Genomic DNA, 15,058 nt, shown 5'->3' with positions numbered 1-15,058 from the left:
ACTTCAGGACAAAATCCAAAGAATTTCTACTATCTTTTAAAGGACAAAGATTTTTTCAAGAAGGTTTCAAAGTTTGCTAATTATTTCCTCTGAAGAGAAAAGGTTAATTTTTGAAACTTCATAGATTAAAGAGAAATTTTTTTTATATTCCTTGTTTGGATATCTGATAAAATAATAATGTGAATTTTATTTGTCATCATTTAAATTTGCTCTTTATCATCGAACTAGAAAGTCTACCCGGCATTGCCCGAGGCTATAATTACATAGAAATAGGATGCCAGTGTTAAGAGACAGGACCTGTAAGCAGTCATTGGGGACCGAGATATCTGTGGGCATGTGAACTCCATCATCTCAATAACGGTCAGAAGATAATGATGAAAACAGAAACTGCAATAAAACCCCTAGTCCTCTTGACAAAACTGCAATAAAACCCCTAGTCCTCTTGACAAAACTGCAATAAAACCCCTAGTCCTCTTGACAAAACTGCAATAAAACCCCTAGTCCTCTTGACAAAACTGCAATAAAACCCCTAGTCCTCTTGACAAAACTGCAATAAAACCCCTAGTCCTCTTGACAAAACTGCAATAAAACCCCTAGTCCTCTTGAAAAAACTGGGATCAGTTGATAGTCAAAAAATAAACATTTTTTCTAAATTTTAAAAATTATACATCTGGGGCAATGCTAATTAAGAAAATATAAATATTGTGGGTCTTTGATAAGTAGTTTTGAACTTTTAGCAGGACATACAAACACAAATAACTGCCCTTTAAATAATGGATAGAGAATGGTTTTTATGCAGTGCAATAGAAGTATAAGCAGCTTAGAGTATGTGGACTAAAATCACTACTGCATATTTGCTGTGCTGTGTCTTGTTTAAAGATACCATTCACGTGTTATGAGTTCCAAAGTCCTGTTAGTTAAGTGTTTAGCCTTCTTTTTTTAAGGTTCTGCAGCTGAAACTAAAAATTATTTTAAAATATATATTGTACAGATTGAGTAAATGATTACTAAGAAAAATTTCTTTTAATTTTAATATTTATTAACTTTTTTTTTAAAAATGCAATTGCATAAACTTATAAAATTTTAAAGTCCTATATAAAAAAAAGAACAGTTAATTATGAGATTAAAGTCACTAGGATGCATTTTTGTTTCCTTTGTAAACAAGTTAACCATTTTAATCTTTTCTTAATAGTTAAAAAGTAAAACGAAACAAAAAAGAGCAAAAACAGAAAAATAAAAGAAAAGGAAAACAAAAAAAAATTAAGGAAAAACAGGAAAAAGAAACAAAAAAGGAAAAAGGAAGAAAATAGGAAAAGAAAAAGATACAAAATAAAGAAAACAAAACAAAAGCACTGTGTACCACTGTGTAAAAAAAAAGCAAAAATAAAACAAAAAGCAAAAACAAGACAAAAAATAGAAAAAAGAAACAAACAGAAAAAAAGAAACAAAAAACATAAAAGAAAAAAAAAGGAAAAAGAAAAGAAAACAAAAAAACAAAAACAAAAATTAGCTCCAAAGGGGATACTTTGAAATGTCAAAGTCTCAGCATATTAAAATAATGATATTAATTTTTCATTTTAAAATGGCATTATTTTTAGTTTTCAATTTATATTTTAAAGATTCATACATAAATGATGCTTCATAGGATGTGAACATTCCTTTATAAGAATGAATTACATTGTGACCCTCTTTCAATACTTGAAAGGAATTCAGCAACATTTAAACTGTCAAACAGAAAGTCATTTGAACTGTCTGGTTGTAAAGTATATAAAAAGATTGAAAGTATTGGAAGCATTTTTTACATCCAGTAATTTTATAAATAGGCATTAAAACAACACAGTTTACGTTTTTTAATTGTTTAGATTAATTGTCTTTATTCCAAATATTTTAGAAACAACATCGCTTAAAGTTATGTCTTACTTTATTTTTAATTTTATAAATAGGCATTAAAACAACACAGTTTACGTTTTTTAATTGTTTAGATTAACTGTCTTTATTCCAAATATTTTAGAAACAACATCGCTTAGAGTTATGTTTTACTTTATTTTTAATTTGTGTTGGGACAACTGGTCAGAATCGGGTATTGGAAAAATCGAAACTTTTAGGGGTATCGGAATCGGAAAATATTGTACCTATTTTTCGATGCCAAAGCAATTTTTTTAATTGTCCTTTTATTTGATTTTGTTAACAGCAAAATTTTCCACTGCTAGTAGTAGTAGTAGTAGTAGTAATGATAAAATAATAAATATTTATTGATTTTAAAACTATTAGGCCATCCTACAATAATGTATTTTTACATTTAAAAAAGCTGCACATTTAATATGGGCTTTTATGGCAATTGGAAAAAAAAAAATAACACTTCTATACTTAAAGAGATCTACGTAGAATCAGAATCAGGAATTTAGTAAGGAATCAGTAACTGTATCGGTATCAAGAAAAATATTGGAATCGTCCCATCACTAATTTTAATTAGAAAATGAATATGAATACAATTTTCCCCCAAATCATAAATGGTGGCATAAGACAGCTCTTCCCCACCCGTGTGTGCTTTGAATTAAACTTTTTTTCAGATGTGCGTACCTATAAGCACTGCAATAAGTGTCGTTTATTTATCAAATCGTTTATCATTCCAAAGATGTTGCGGTAAACAGTGATATTTAAATCTAGAAACAAGATCTTAAGCTCCTAAAATTCATACCAGAAACTTCTACATGGTTAACGGAGCGAGAATATACGGCACCTGTGAATTGAATGAAGAATTCTGTTCGAAATTCCATGCCGATTCTTGGGTTCGACAAGATACACCTGATCATGGTCGAAGGATACATCAACCAAAAGGTTGTGAAAGATAACATTCAAGATGAGAACTGTGATCTGAAGAATCCAAATAATCAATCCTCATCTAAAAAAAAAAAAAGTTTATTATGCACACACACAAATAAAACAACTATATTTCAACTTTTAAAATCTGATTATTTAACGCCTAAATAAAAAGAGAAAACTTTTGACAATAAGTTTCTTTAGCATGTATTCGTACCGTCAGCCATGACGGAGAGATTCCGGAGTTCGACAGGATACACCTGAAAAAGTTGTAGGTTGCATCAAGCGAAACGTTGGGTAACTAAAACTCAAGATGAGAACAGTAATCCAAAGAATCCAAATGATATGAATGACCAATCCTCATCTCAAAAAAAAAAAATTCAGAAAAAGAACTAATTATAGTTGTTTTACGACTCAACCAGTAAAATATCGCATGTTTATTGGAAAAATGCACCATTCATACATATATCTACACAATCAGAATGTAAACGAAATACCTTAAACAGTGATAAACATAGCAAAACAAAACGATAAGTACTTTGTACTTGTGACAAGTGATTTGGAGAAAAGAGAGGGGGGTATTTTTTCTTCCCTTTATTTTTTCTTTATTTTATTTGTTTTCTTTTTTTTGCTTCTTTAGTGAAAGAAAGGTGATACAATTTTCTGTAAACAAAGTCTTTTATCCCATTTTTTTTCTTTCCTTTACTTTTATTTTCTTTTTTTCTCCTGCTGATGTATTACAGACTTGAACCATAACCGCCGAGTCACCCCCGGCGGCAAAGTTGTCACCATACGCGTGTACAAATTGGTGGGAAGTACCACAGGGGTCATGATGGGTTCGCAAGCTGTTGTTTTCGGTTTATTTTTTGAGCATGTGTGTGTGTGTGTGTGTGTGTGTGTATGTATTTTGGGCGGGGTTAGGGTATTTTTTTTTCTTTCCTTTATTTTTATCTTTCTCCTGCTGATGTATTACAGATTTGAATCCTACTGCCGAGGTCACCCCCGCCAGCAAGGTTGTCACCATAAGCGTGTACAAATTGGTGGGAAGTACCACAGGGGTCATTATGGGTATACAAGCTGTTGTTTTCGTTTTATTTTTTGAGCATGTGTATTTTGGGTGAGGGGGGGGGAGTTCTGCTTACTTTCTCTTTTTTCTCTCTTTCTTTTTTACTATTTATTAAAAATACACGTTTTTTTAGGATTATATATTGTAAATCAGAAATAAATACGCACATGGAATCATACACACATGTATAAAAACGTATACATGTATACAATCATCCCTCATTCCAAAAATTCAGAACCGTAAAAAAGACTAATCTTTATGAATTTGAATTATAATGCGATCAAGCAATACAAAATGACCACACTAATGAAATCCTTTTCTATTTTATTACAGAATCTTTAAGCCATTAGAGCCCAAGTATTTTTTCTTCAATAATTATCATAAAACTTTTGTCGTAACAATATTATTTCATATTAAAATTACTTTAAAAAGATTTACTTGATTTTAGAGGTTACTAGCAGAGAGATTCGATGCTGACTGGGATTGAATGAGAAAAAGAATATCCCACACCCCCAATACTTTTATTGTCACTGAAATCGGTGAAATCGATTGATTGCTTGCTCTAGTTGAGGGATCACTGCAGTGTCGTAAGAGGAAGCTCCACATGCCTCTTTACACTTAAATTGTGTGAAATTTAAAAAAAAAAAAATCAACCCAGACGTTTCAGAGTCCAGAGGGAATGAACTCACACACACAGACAAATACATACAAACTAGAAGTGTTTTTTATATATAAGTAGAGATAGAAATTTAAAGCAACCCCTGAATCTGCAAGGGAAATGAGACCTTCTGACCAATATAGACATGAGTAATACTGGATCAACTCTATCAACTGGATCAACTCTATCAACTGGATCAACTCTATCAACTGGATCAACTCCATCAACTGGATCAACTCCATCAACTGGATCAACTCCATCAACTGGATCAACTCCATCAACTGGATCAACTCCATCAACTGGATCAACTCCATCAACTGGATCAACTCCATCAACTGGATCAACTCCATCATCTGGATCAACTCCATCATCTGGATCAACTCCATCATCTGGATCAACTCCATCATCTGGATCAACTCCATCAACTGGATCAACTCCATCAACTGGATCAACTCTATCAACTGGATCAACTCTATCAACTGGATCAACTCTATCAACTGGATCAACTCTATCAACTGGATCAACTCTATCAACTGGATCAACTCTATCAACTGGATCAACTCTATCAACTGGATCAACTCTATCAACTGGATCAACTCCATCAACTGGATCAACTCCATCATCTGGATCAACTCCATCATCTGGATCAACTCCATCATCTGGATCAACTCCATCATCTGGATCAACTCCATCATCTGGATCAACTCCATTATCTGGATCAACTTTATTAATTCACATGTTGAAAGACAGTTAACAAAAACTTTTTTTAGCTAACTGTGAAACTGGGATGATGAACATTCTTGTGAAGGAAAGGATGTAGTTGATTCCAGCAGGAATGTTTTTCATAGGGGACTACTATATAAGTAACACCATTTCATCAAAGGACTCTTTTCGCTTGCCCACAGGGCTGGACTGTATGGCTGGTTTGAATGAAGATAACAGCATGTATTATAACATTATCTATATATTAATACGATAGCGTGCGTGTTATTTATTTTCTGTGTCACGCTTACTTTCAAGTCGTTTGTTACGGACTTCCATTTCTTGTAATAAATAATTTTACCAAGAATTCTTCATAAGTTTTGGTTTCGATTTCAATTATAGCTGATGGCAACCAAGTCATTTATTTTTTTATAAATAATTTTACCAAGAATTCTTCATATGTATATATATATATATATATTTTCATAAGTTTTTATTTCGGTTCTGATTCAACCCAAGTCATACGAATATATTTTTTTATGTTTGAAATCGCAGCTTTATAATATATAAAAATCGATAGAACATTAACTCTATAATAATATATATGAAATCTGCAGGGATTAAAATATCATGTTTAAGGGTACTTTATGACCAGGCTTTGCTGGGTGTTCATGCTACCTTACATAAATACTTTAGCAGTTTTAACAAAAGAGCACCTCCATTTATGCTGAACATGTAGAATTTCCACAGGTACCACTCGTACTCTATTAATAAAAAATATAAAACTAGATCAGTATCTTGGAGTCTTACTCTTAGTCGGGGAAACAGGGAGTAGAGCAGAAATTCCAAAGGTAAATAGTTGGAAGAAAAAAGCTATTAGAATATAAAGTTTTCAGCATCAGGAAATCTCTAGAGTTAAGGGGTGGGATTTTAATGTTGAGTGGGTCAGGGGTTAAGGGGACATAAGTACAGCAAGTTCGTTAAAGCACATTCCATTGAAGTACTTGCAAAAGTAAGGATAGGGATGTAATATTGCAGTGATTGGACAGAGACTAGTGCTTGATAGACAGCGTGGGGCCTATTAGATTAGAGACTTATTTTGCATGCCAAATTGTGAAGTATAGCTGTCAGGCAGATAGAAGATTCTCCTAATTGAAGATGTAAATCTGTTCGTATTGGCACCGTCGGGTTAGGGTTGCAATATTGCAGTGTGATATAAAAAAATGGAAAAGACATAAGATATGAAAGAAAGAAAAGACATTTATATGAAAGAAAGAAAAGACATTTATATGAAAGAAAGAAAAGACATTTATATGAAAGAAAAAAAAAAAAAATGAAAGTACATCATGTATATTTAAATGATCCAGCTAAATACCTCATGAAATCCGCGAGCTATATTTCTCCGAACAGCAGGAAGAGGATCTTCACATAACGAGGAAAAAGTGTCGTGCAGTTTTAATTGAAAATCTTTGTAACCTGCAAACATGCACATTGCCTGAAAAGAAAAAGTGGAAAAATAATTACAAAGTTAGGGTTTGTGTTCCTTTATAGACGCGCTTGTTGAATTGAATAAAATAAATATGTATGAGGTACGTTTGAAGCCAAAACAACGCATTATTACAAAATAAACAGACATTTATTTTGTTTGAAATTTATATTGAAATTCATAAATATATTTTGAAGATACACTTCATCATCAGTATGTCTTTCCTTCTATTTTTTTTTTTTTTTGCCATGTTGTTGGAGCATAGAATCAGTAGAAGTCAGTTTTTTTGTTTTTATGGTAGTCTTTTCAAATGTCGAAAGGGTGCGTGGTCACGCGGAATTACAAAGTGTAAAATCTTAAAAAAAAAAAAAAAAATCTGGCAAATAAAATATCTATGAATTAACAAATGATCCATTTCATAAAGTACTACTGCATATTTAGTAAATCTAGCACGCCATTACATACATATTTGCTATGCAACATACAAATATATGTGCATGATGTTACCAAGCTAATCAAAAAATTTGATTTCAGTAAAGCAACTGACCCTGATGACATTCCAATTATAGTGCTCAAAAAGCTTCAACCAGAACTAGCTCCCATACTTACAAAGCTGTTTAAGCGTTATCTTAAGGAGAAATGCTTCCCAACACTTTGGAAAACCTCAACAGTATGCCTCATATTAAAAAAATTCAGGTGATCAGTCACCTCCCTCTCAATACCGACCAATCTATCTCTTTTGCGTCATAAGTAAGTTGCTAGAAGCTGTGTTAAAGAGAATAGTCAGCCACCTTAGCAAAAATAACCTCCTTAATGACATGCAATATGGTTTCCGTTCTGCTAGATCTACAGCAGATGTGCTAACTATTATATCTCATACGATTAGCGAATCTCTTGATGAAGGCTTCCTTTCTAGAGCAATTGCTCTTGACATATTAAAGGCCTTTGATAGGGTATGGTATAAAGTCTACTCCACGAGATCTCTTGCTATGGTATAGCTGAAAATGTTTTCTTAATTATTAAATCATTTCTTTCTGATAGATTCATAAGAGTAGTGGTTGATGGGAAGAAATCAGAACCTCACAGTATTAATGCTAGAGTCACTTAGGACTCCAGCATTAATACTGTAAGCTGTATCAATTCTCTTCCTGATCTACATCAATGATCTCCCAAATCACATCCTAAGATCATTCATAGACATTTATGCTGACGATACTACCATCTATGGCAACACTTCAAAGGCCATAAATGACCAAGATCTCTTTGATTCTCTTTCCTCTGATCTTGAGCAAGTGGTGCAATAGGGAAAGTAGTGGCTGGTTAATTTTAATGCATCTAAAACCAAGCTTCTATCTTTTCATCATTTTAAGTTTTAACAAGCTTCTTAGTCTGACCTTTAGTCCTGATCTGAAATGGAACACGTACATCAAATCCGTTACCAAGGTTGCTGGAAAAATGGTGGGATCATTCTATTGCTCCAGTGGATATCTCACTGCTGATGCAATTCTCTACTTGAAGAGCCAAGTAAGTCCACATCTCGGCAGGAGCTGCTAGAAGCATCTTAACCTGCTTTCAAAATAGACTTCGTAGCCTAATATGGAATGCCCTTTTGTCTTTTCTACAACCTCTTTCCCACAGAAGAAATGTTGTGACCCTGTCTCTGCTTTATCATTATTTTCACGGCAAGTGCTCATCTGAGCTTCAATTTATAGTCGCCCCTCGCCAAACTTTCATGAAAAACACTTGTCACTTGTCTAGCCAAAACCACTATCAACAATTTCCCACACTCTTTATCTGTGCCTAAACTAAACAGATTCCATGAACAAAGCTTCTTTTTTAGAACTACACACCTGTGGAACTATGTTCTGTTTGCCTGCTTTTTCAGCTGACTACAATATGATCATCTTCAAGTCCAATGTAAACAAGTTCTTGATGAGCTTTCCCTTTAATAATCCAATTTACCAAATTTCCACTACTAACCATTACTACAATATTGTCCCATTGACTATCATATAATCATTAACCCTTATCCTCAAGTAGCCTCCGAGTCTTTATAAGTGGTGACTCCTATGTAAAAACAAAGGTAGAAATCAAGTTCATATTAAAAGAAAAAAAAAGCTGAACTTGAACTCTCCTCACCATAGCATATACTCTCATGAGCTTTACATAAACCATAACAATTTCAATATTTAAAAATATTATTTATTTGTTAAAAACCATTTTATTTAAATTTATGAAGCTCGATTAACAGGGAAGGCACTAAAAATCATGAATTGTGGTGCAGGATAGGTAGGGCCTCAGCAGCTTCAACCATATCCGAAGAAACAAAAGAAAATTCACTCCCAGATGTAAATTAAGATTTTATAAACAGTCTCGTTCACACTGCCTTACGGAAATGAAACTTGGAATCTCAAAATCAGCCAAAAGAAAATTAGATGTGTTTTATCCCAAATGCCTTAGACTCTATGGATCAAATGGAGCAATTGAATTACCGACCAAGAAGTCAGAGAATGCACTCATCAGCAGGCAGTATCGTTAATAATCTGCAAACAACATCTATGGCAGCTTGTACATACCCTTAAATTGGCCCCAGAGAGAATTGCTAACCAAGTGCTTCAATGATGGAAAAAGAGGAGGATGACCAAAAATGAACAAAGGAGGGAGATTTGATTGGAGTAGTAAGAAATTGGAGGGATGCTGTGGATCTAACTTCAGAATAATCTGCAAACGATGTCTAAGCTGGCTAGGATTGGCCTCAGAGAAAATTGCCAACCAAGTGCTCCACTGGGACCCTGATGGAAAAAGGAAGACTAAAAATAAATGGGAAACAGACAATCAAAAGAGATTTGATTGCAGCGGGAAAATGGAGGGAGGCTTCAGATAGAAAATAATTGCATACTTTAACCACCGCATGCGTCACAAGACGTGGAGTTCCTAAGTCTAAGTAAGTAAATTTTATTAAAAAGGTGAAATATCCACCTGATCTACATGTTCCTATTATATGTAACAAGCATTGAAACCCGACGTTACCCGGGATTGAATGATGATCAACATATGTTTTACACTTCCATATTTTATTGTCATCAAAATCGGTGAAAGCACCCATTTTGCAATCAAATCGACTGACTGTCTGCTCTAGTTGAGGACCTATCGTGGTGCATCGGGAGGAAGCTTCATATCATACCTCTCTGTAATGACTTAGTCCACAATACATTGCAGTTTACATTGTACTGTAGAGAACTCGCTGTTGATTTTTTTTTTTAAACCATTTTTCATATATAATGGCTTGAATTAAAGTTTAAAATGAAAACGTCAAGTATCATGCTTCAATTGTGCTCTAAACAGAAACATTCATTTCGAACACGCCCCTGTCATATCAAAGAATCTACTGTTGATTTTATATGTCAGGTTGTTGCGGTAATAAAACTTTTAAAATGCACTTGTGATGTTAAGGCTGTGTAAGATGTTAACTTTGGTCCAAATTGCCTGTTCCTTCTTTCATTGGATTATTTTGATTATCGATACTTATTGAAGACATTCAGATACAAAACCTATCCAAGAACACTGCCAGACACAAAGTACCTCCATGTGAAATTTCATAGAAATCAGACCAGTCATTTTCAAGTCCATAGGGAATGATCACATACACATACACATACACACACACACACACACACACACACACACACACACACACACACACACACACACAGAGTTCCTTTTATATAAGAGTAGAGATAGAGATACTTACGGGGAAATTATAGGCTGCGTTTATTCTACAATCCAGAATTGGATGTTTGTTTGGTGTTAATATGCCATGCTGAAAACAAAAAAAACAAAAAAAATTTTTTTTACATGCATTTAAATGCCAAATTTTAATATTTTGAAAAACAAAAACAAAAACTATTTTTTTTAAATGTATTTAAATGCCAAATTTTAAATACATGTAAAAAAAACAAAAAATTTTTTTTACATGTATTTAAATGCCAAATTTTAATATTTTGAAAAAAAAAAAAAAAAAAAAAATTTTTTTTACATGTACTTAAATGCCAAATTTTAATATTTTGAAAAAAAAAAAAAAAAAAAAAAAACCCAATTTTTTTTACATGTATTTATACGCCAAATTATAATATTTTGAAAAAAAAAAAAAAAAAAAATCACCATCTTTACTTGTTGGAAGTATTCAATGCTTTGGTAGTGTCTTTCAAAGTATTTTTCTAAAAAAAGGTAGGTAAACTTTGAGATGTTATTGTGAAATTGGCCAGCAAAATCGACCTGAAAAGCAGGAAATAATTTCCTTATTAGCAGAAAAACTATTTACAACATGGCAAATGCATGCCTGACTATCCCTGGCTGCCATACTAGCACCTTAAATTAAGGGGAAAAAATTTGGTTGACTTCTCCAAGTATAGCGTGGGGGATCCAAAAAACTACACCCTTCCTCCAAGTATGGACTGGTTCAATGACTTTTTCGATGAAATCTGGGTGAAGACAAAGCTGCCTAACTCAGCCTTTTGGGGAGACAATAGCCCGATTTCCAGGGATACAACATAACATGCAAATTAGGTATATTTACTTGCACTTTTGTGAAACGCCATCCGTGTCCATCTTTGATGCACCACGTGTTAACAGATGACTTAGAAAACAGCAATTCTTCCCCCTTTGTCAGAAACATTACTCATGGAATGTGAGGACAACATAAGAGAAGCAAGAGTTACGAAAAGTTTTGACTGGCACATGCACCAGTTAAAGCAGTTCTGATACCAGACTAAAATGGCAGAACAAGCGCTGTGACTACTGGGTGGGTTTCAACCAGTAGTTTGCTTAATTTTCGATTTTTGAGTGATTATCAGGACTTTCCCAGATGACTGTCTAATGTCAGTCAGTTTACTCTTGTTCTAACTTAACACTTGACACTACTTGTGTTTCAATATAAATAAACCCTTTAAAATAAGTTCAAGAATTAAAATAAAAACCTATTCAGACAGGTAGAAGGGTAACTTATTTTGCCTTGAGTAACAGTTTTTTGGGGTTTTTTTCATTTTCTATCTATAGTGCAAAGTTTTGTCTGCTGGCATAAAAATAGAATTTAACTTTAAAATCCTATAAAAAAAAACAAAAAAAAAAACACGGTCTGTAAACTGCACAGGCACCAAGTAGTTAAATAATGCCCCAATCTTTTTGTGGACCATCAAAGACTTTGCATGGACTGTCAGTGATCAGTGGAGCACTGGTTAGTGATCACTGATGACATCACATTTAAGTTTTCTTTATTTAATTGCGTTGGGTTCGAAAGGATGAAGCATCGATTGATTTGTTCTAGAATTTTTCTAATAAGGTTTGATAATTTGTATTATTCAGATAATTGTTTTTGGCTTTTTTATGAAAATTACTCCAGACAAGGCATGACACTACTTGATGTAAGGGAGTTAAAAAAAAACCCAAAAAACTTCAAAGTCAAAAACTAGTTAACAATAAATGTGTGATTGATAGACTCAGAAAACAGCAAATCTTCCCTCTTTGTCAGAAACATTGCTCATGGAATGTGAGGATTAACAGACAAAATAAGAGAAGTGAAAGATTTACTTTCTCATTTTACATGTTGTTCTCACAACATTTCAGTCAATGCAACCTCCAACCTCCGTCAAGTACATCTTGTTAAATTCAGAAATTTGTACAGAACTCCAAATTGAATCACAGGAGTTGATTGTCCTTGTTCTGGCAGCTATAACCAGGTAGAAGTTTTTAGTAATCTTTAAAAATCATATTCTTAGAATATTAGCTGTATTGAGACTTGAACCTTCAACCTCCAGAAAAGTGTCACTTAGAACTGGTCTTAGATTATGTGGAATAAATAATGGGTCACTTAAAAGTCTTGTACATATTTTAGAATGCAACCAGACTCATCCAAAGAAGACCATAGGTTATATTGGTCGAAACGTTGTAAAAAACAACAAATGATAAAAGTGTTATTTACATGGATGTAAATGTGATGGGTGTATGAGAAAGTTATTTTATACATGCAAGTTGATTGTGTCAGAGTCAAAATCAATATCATGTGAACCATGGCTGCTTTTTCTCTTGTTTATAGAAGACCATGCCGATATACGTTGCTTAGGTTATGAGGTTTACTCAAATAATAAAAAACTTTGTATGTGTCAGAAAGAGCGGGGTAAAGAGAAAAGGAAAAAACAGAATGGAAAAAGAAAGAGGGAAAAAGAAAGAGTGGGAAAGAGAGAAAGGGGGGAGGGAAAGAGAGAGAGAGAGAAAAGAAAGAAAAAGAGGGATGGAAAGAGAAAGAGAGAGAGAAGAGAAGGAGGGAAAGAGAGGAAGGGAGAGAGAAAGGGACAGAGAGAGAGAGAGTGGGGGGAAAGAGAGATAGAATGAGGAAAAAGCTGGAGGGTGGTGAAAGAGATTGGGGGGGGGGTAAAATAGATGGAGAGGGTAAAAGAGAGAGAAGGGGTAAAAATAACAGAAGGAGTAAAAGAGACAGGGGACAGAGAGGGAAATGAGATAGAGGGGAAAAGAAATAGGGGGAGACAAGAAAGAGAGATAGAAGGCAGGGAGAAAGAGAGATACAGGTTGTCATTGACAGATCATACATCCAAGCAGCATAACATTAAGGCGGGAGTGCCTCAGGGATCAATCCTTGGACCATTAATATTCCTGATATTCATAAACGACCTCCCTGATAATATTGTGTCCGAGATGGGTATATTTGCTGATGATACAATGCTTTATAACATGCAATGAGGAAGAACAGATGTACATAAATCTAAGACAATGAAATGACCTTCAGACTAGTGGAATGGGGCCGCAAATGGATGGTAACATTTAATGCTAATAAAACTAAGCTGCTCTCCTTTAACAATTACATGACGCCTTTCCAACACCCTATATCCATGATAAATAGCAACCTACCTTCAAACTCCTCTGCCTAACATTTGCGGGCAATATGAACTGGAACAAATACATAGAGGACATTGCAAAGGCTGCTGCAAAGAAGGTGAGTTCCCTCTATTGAGCTAGAAGACTACTCACACCTGAGGGTATACTGTACCTCTACAAGGCCACCATTAGCCCATGCATGGAGTATTGTTGCCACATCTGGGCTGGTGCATCTGTCACTAGTCTCTCCCTCTTAGATAAAGTCCAAACAAAGAGTTGTCAATCTAATCAGTCCCACTTTATCAACTAAGCTCCAGCCCCTGTCGCATCGCCACAATGTTGCATCACTGTGGCTGCTTTACAACTATTTTAATGAAATGTGTTCTGATGAACTCGTTGCACTTGTATCCCCTCGAGTAACATATCTCCGACAAACCCGCTTTGCAATAAGATCTCACTTCTTCACTGTTGTTGTCCGTAAATGCCAGAAAGCTTTCTATTCTAATAGTTTCTTCCCTTGAACAGCTAAACTTTGGAATTCCCTTCCTGTTGCCTGCTTCCCTGGCTGTACTGATATGCAGAAGTTTAAATGTAACACAAACAAATATCTTGTCAATCTTTCCTAGACATGGCCCCAAATAGTAGCCCCTTACGTCTAAATGGCGATACGATATGTAAATGTGAACATGAGTATAAAAAAAAAAAAAAAAAATATGATTTGTTTTTTTTTATTGTCTTCATTTACAAACTAAGTTGATTACTTAACATTTACAAGAAGCAAGGCTCCATTTCAAAGATAAAAACATAAAATCCTTACCATATATTCTGAAGAGATGGAGTCCTCTATATTTACATCTGTCAAACCAATTTGACATAATTCTCTGTAGCAATCCAAAAACCATTCCTTTTGTTTTTCATTTAAATTTACTGAAAATTTAAAATATAAAAAATAAAATAAAACAACATTCAAAAAATTAGACACATTATATCGCAAAATATAAACACAAAATATCAGTTCCCACTTCAATAAGAACTTGCTTAAATACTAGTTTCTACAAGACTATTGCAACAGACTTCTCATAATTTTATGACTTTCACATAATAAAACACTCCAACTGAGCGGTTATTTCTTTCTGAAAATGAGGTTTACCTCGAAAATTAAAAAAATATGACACTATCCATACCGTCAGCATTCAACACATTGCACTGGTAAATAAATATTAAATTAAAAATATCATTCATATTATTTGGATTAGTCAGACTACTTTTCTCATCTTGAGTATTTTTTTCACGTTTCGGTCAATGAATTCTCCAACCATCTCCAGTTGTATCTTGTTGCCTGGTCGTAACATACATTGAAATATGATATCTTAATTCATGCAAATTATGTATTTGTTATTATAGTGATAATTCTCTATCGATTATTGTATTCATCAGG

The 15,058-nt window shown here is 33.9% G+C and overlaps 1 protein-coding gene across 2 annotated transcripts in view; it reads right to left on the bottom strand.

Annotated features, from left to right (window-relative positions):
• LOC145268350 (serine/threonine-protein phosphatase 4 regulatory subunit 4-like) overlaps nucleotides 1–15,058 on the bottom strand; it is a 295,902-nt gene that overhangs the window by 184,129 nt on the left and 96,715 nt on the right. For both annotated transcript variants that reach the window (XM_080123870.1, XM_080123872.1), the window contains exons 9-11: nucleotides 14,438–14,547; nucleotides 10,484–10,552; nucleotides 6,622–6,741 (exon numbers count right to left, since the gene is read on the bottom strand). In XM_080123870.1, coding sequence (XP_079979996.1) covers nucleotides 6,622–6,741; nucleotides 10,484–10,552; nucleotides 14,438–14,547 — 299 coding nt within the window. The remainder of the gene's footprint in view (nucleotides 1–6,621; nucleotides 6,742–10,483; nucleotides 10,553–14,437; nucleotides 14,548–15,058) is intronic.

The sequence above is a fragment of the Euprymna scolopes genome, chromosome 43 (genome assembly GCF_053919585.1).
Source record: "Euprymna scolopes isolate OS-2025 chromosome 43, ASM5391958v1, whole genome shotgun sequence".
NCBI lineage: Eukaryota > Metazoa > Mollusca > Cephalopoda > Sepiida > Sepiolidae > Euprymna > Euprymna scolopes.
Note: the sequence above shows the minus strand (reverse complement) of the source record. Positions and strands in the feature narration are given on the sequence as shown.